This window comes from Corvus brachyrhynchos, unplaced genomic scaffold (assembly GCF_000691975.1).
Source record: "Corvus brachyrhynchos isolate BGI_N302 unplaced genomic scaffold, ASM69197v1 scaffold65, whole genome shotgun sequence".
Lineage (NCBI taxonomy): Eukaryota > Metazoa > Chordata > Aves > Passeriformes > Corvidae > Corvus > Corvus brachyrhynchos.
In genome coordinates, this window is record NW_008238365.1 from 725,631 (window position 1) to 726,329 (window position 699).

General features: G+C 63.8%; 1 protein-coding gene across 1 annotated transcript in view; it reads left to right on the forward strand.

Annotated features, from left to right (window-relative positions):
• The window catches only part of LOC103616901 (absent in melanoma 1-like protein), a 7,025-nt gene that overhangs the window by 376 nt on the left and 5,950 nt on the right, over positions 1-699 (forward strand). The window contains exon 2 of the mRNA XM_017736092.1: positions 37-309. Coding sequence (XP_017591581.1) covers positions 37-309 — 273 coding nt within the window. The remainder of the gene's footprint in view (positions 1-36; positions 310-699) is intronic.

The window sequence follows — 699 nt, forward strand, 5'->3', positions numbered from 1 at the left end:
AAGGGCATGGCACTGCTCTCCCACTTTTTGGAGCAGCGGGCAGCCGGAGCTGATGAGGGCAAGCCCTACTCCCGCCTGGACAACAGTGTGCTCTACAGCCGCTTCGTGTCCCCCAGCGCCGCCCTGCTCGAGCTGCCTGACAGCAACGGGGGCACGGGCTCGCCCTCCCTCGGGGACCACAATGGGCTGGGCCCTGGTGGCCATTCTGGCCCTGAGATGGCCATGCTGGAAGCCCTGAATTCTGGCTCTGTCCCTTCTGTCACCGAGGAGCCAGAGAGCACCGTGACCCTGTGTCCCGACGATGTCCTGGTGAGTGAATCCAACACGGTGCCCAGGGAAATGCTCTCCTTTCCCGGGAGTGTGGGAAGGGGGTGGGGATGGAACCCCGGAGCATCTTTCCCTGTTCCCAACATACGGCTTGTGCTTCCCATCAGAGAGGCCATGGGGTGAAAGTGCACGTACTGGGATAAGCGATGGGAGGGCACTGGGACAGGTCATGGGAGGTTACTGGGATAGGTGATGAGAGGATACTGGGATGGGCGATGGGAGGATACCGGGATGGGTGGATCCGAGGTCAAATGATGGGAGGGTGCCACCACGGCTGCTGGGAGGGTCCCGGGCGGGTGACAGGAGGGTCGGGGGCAGGCGGGAGGCTGATCCCCAGCAGTGCGGGAACGCTCGAGGTGTGGCTGCTCGGGG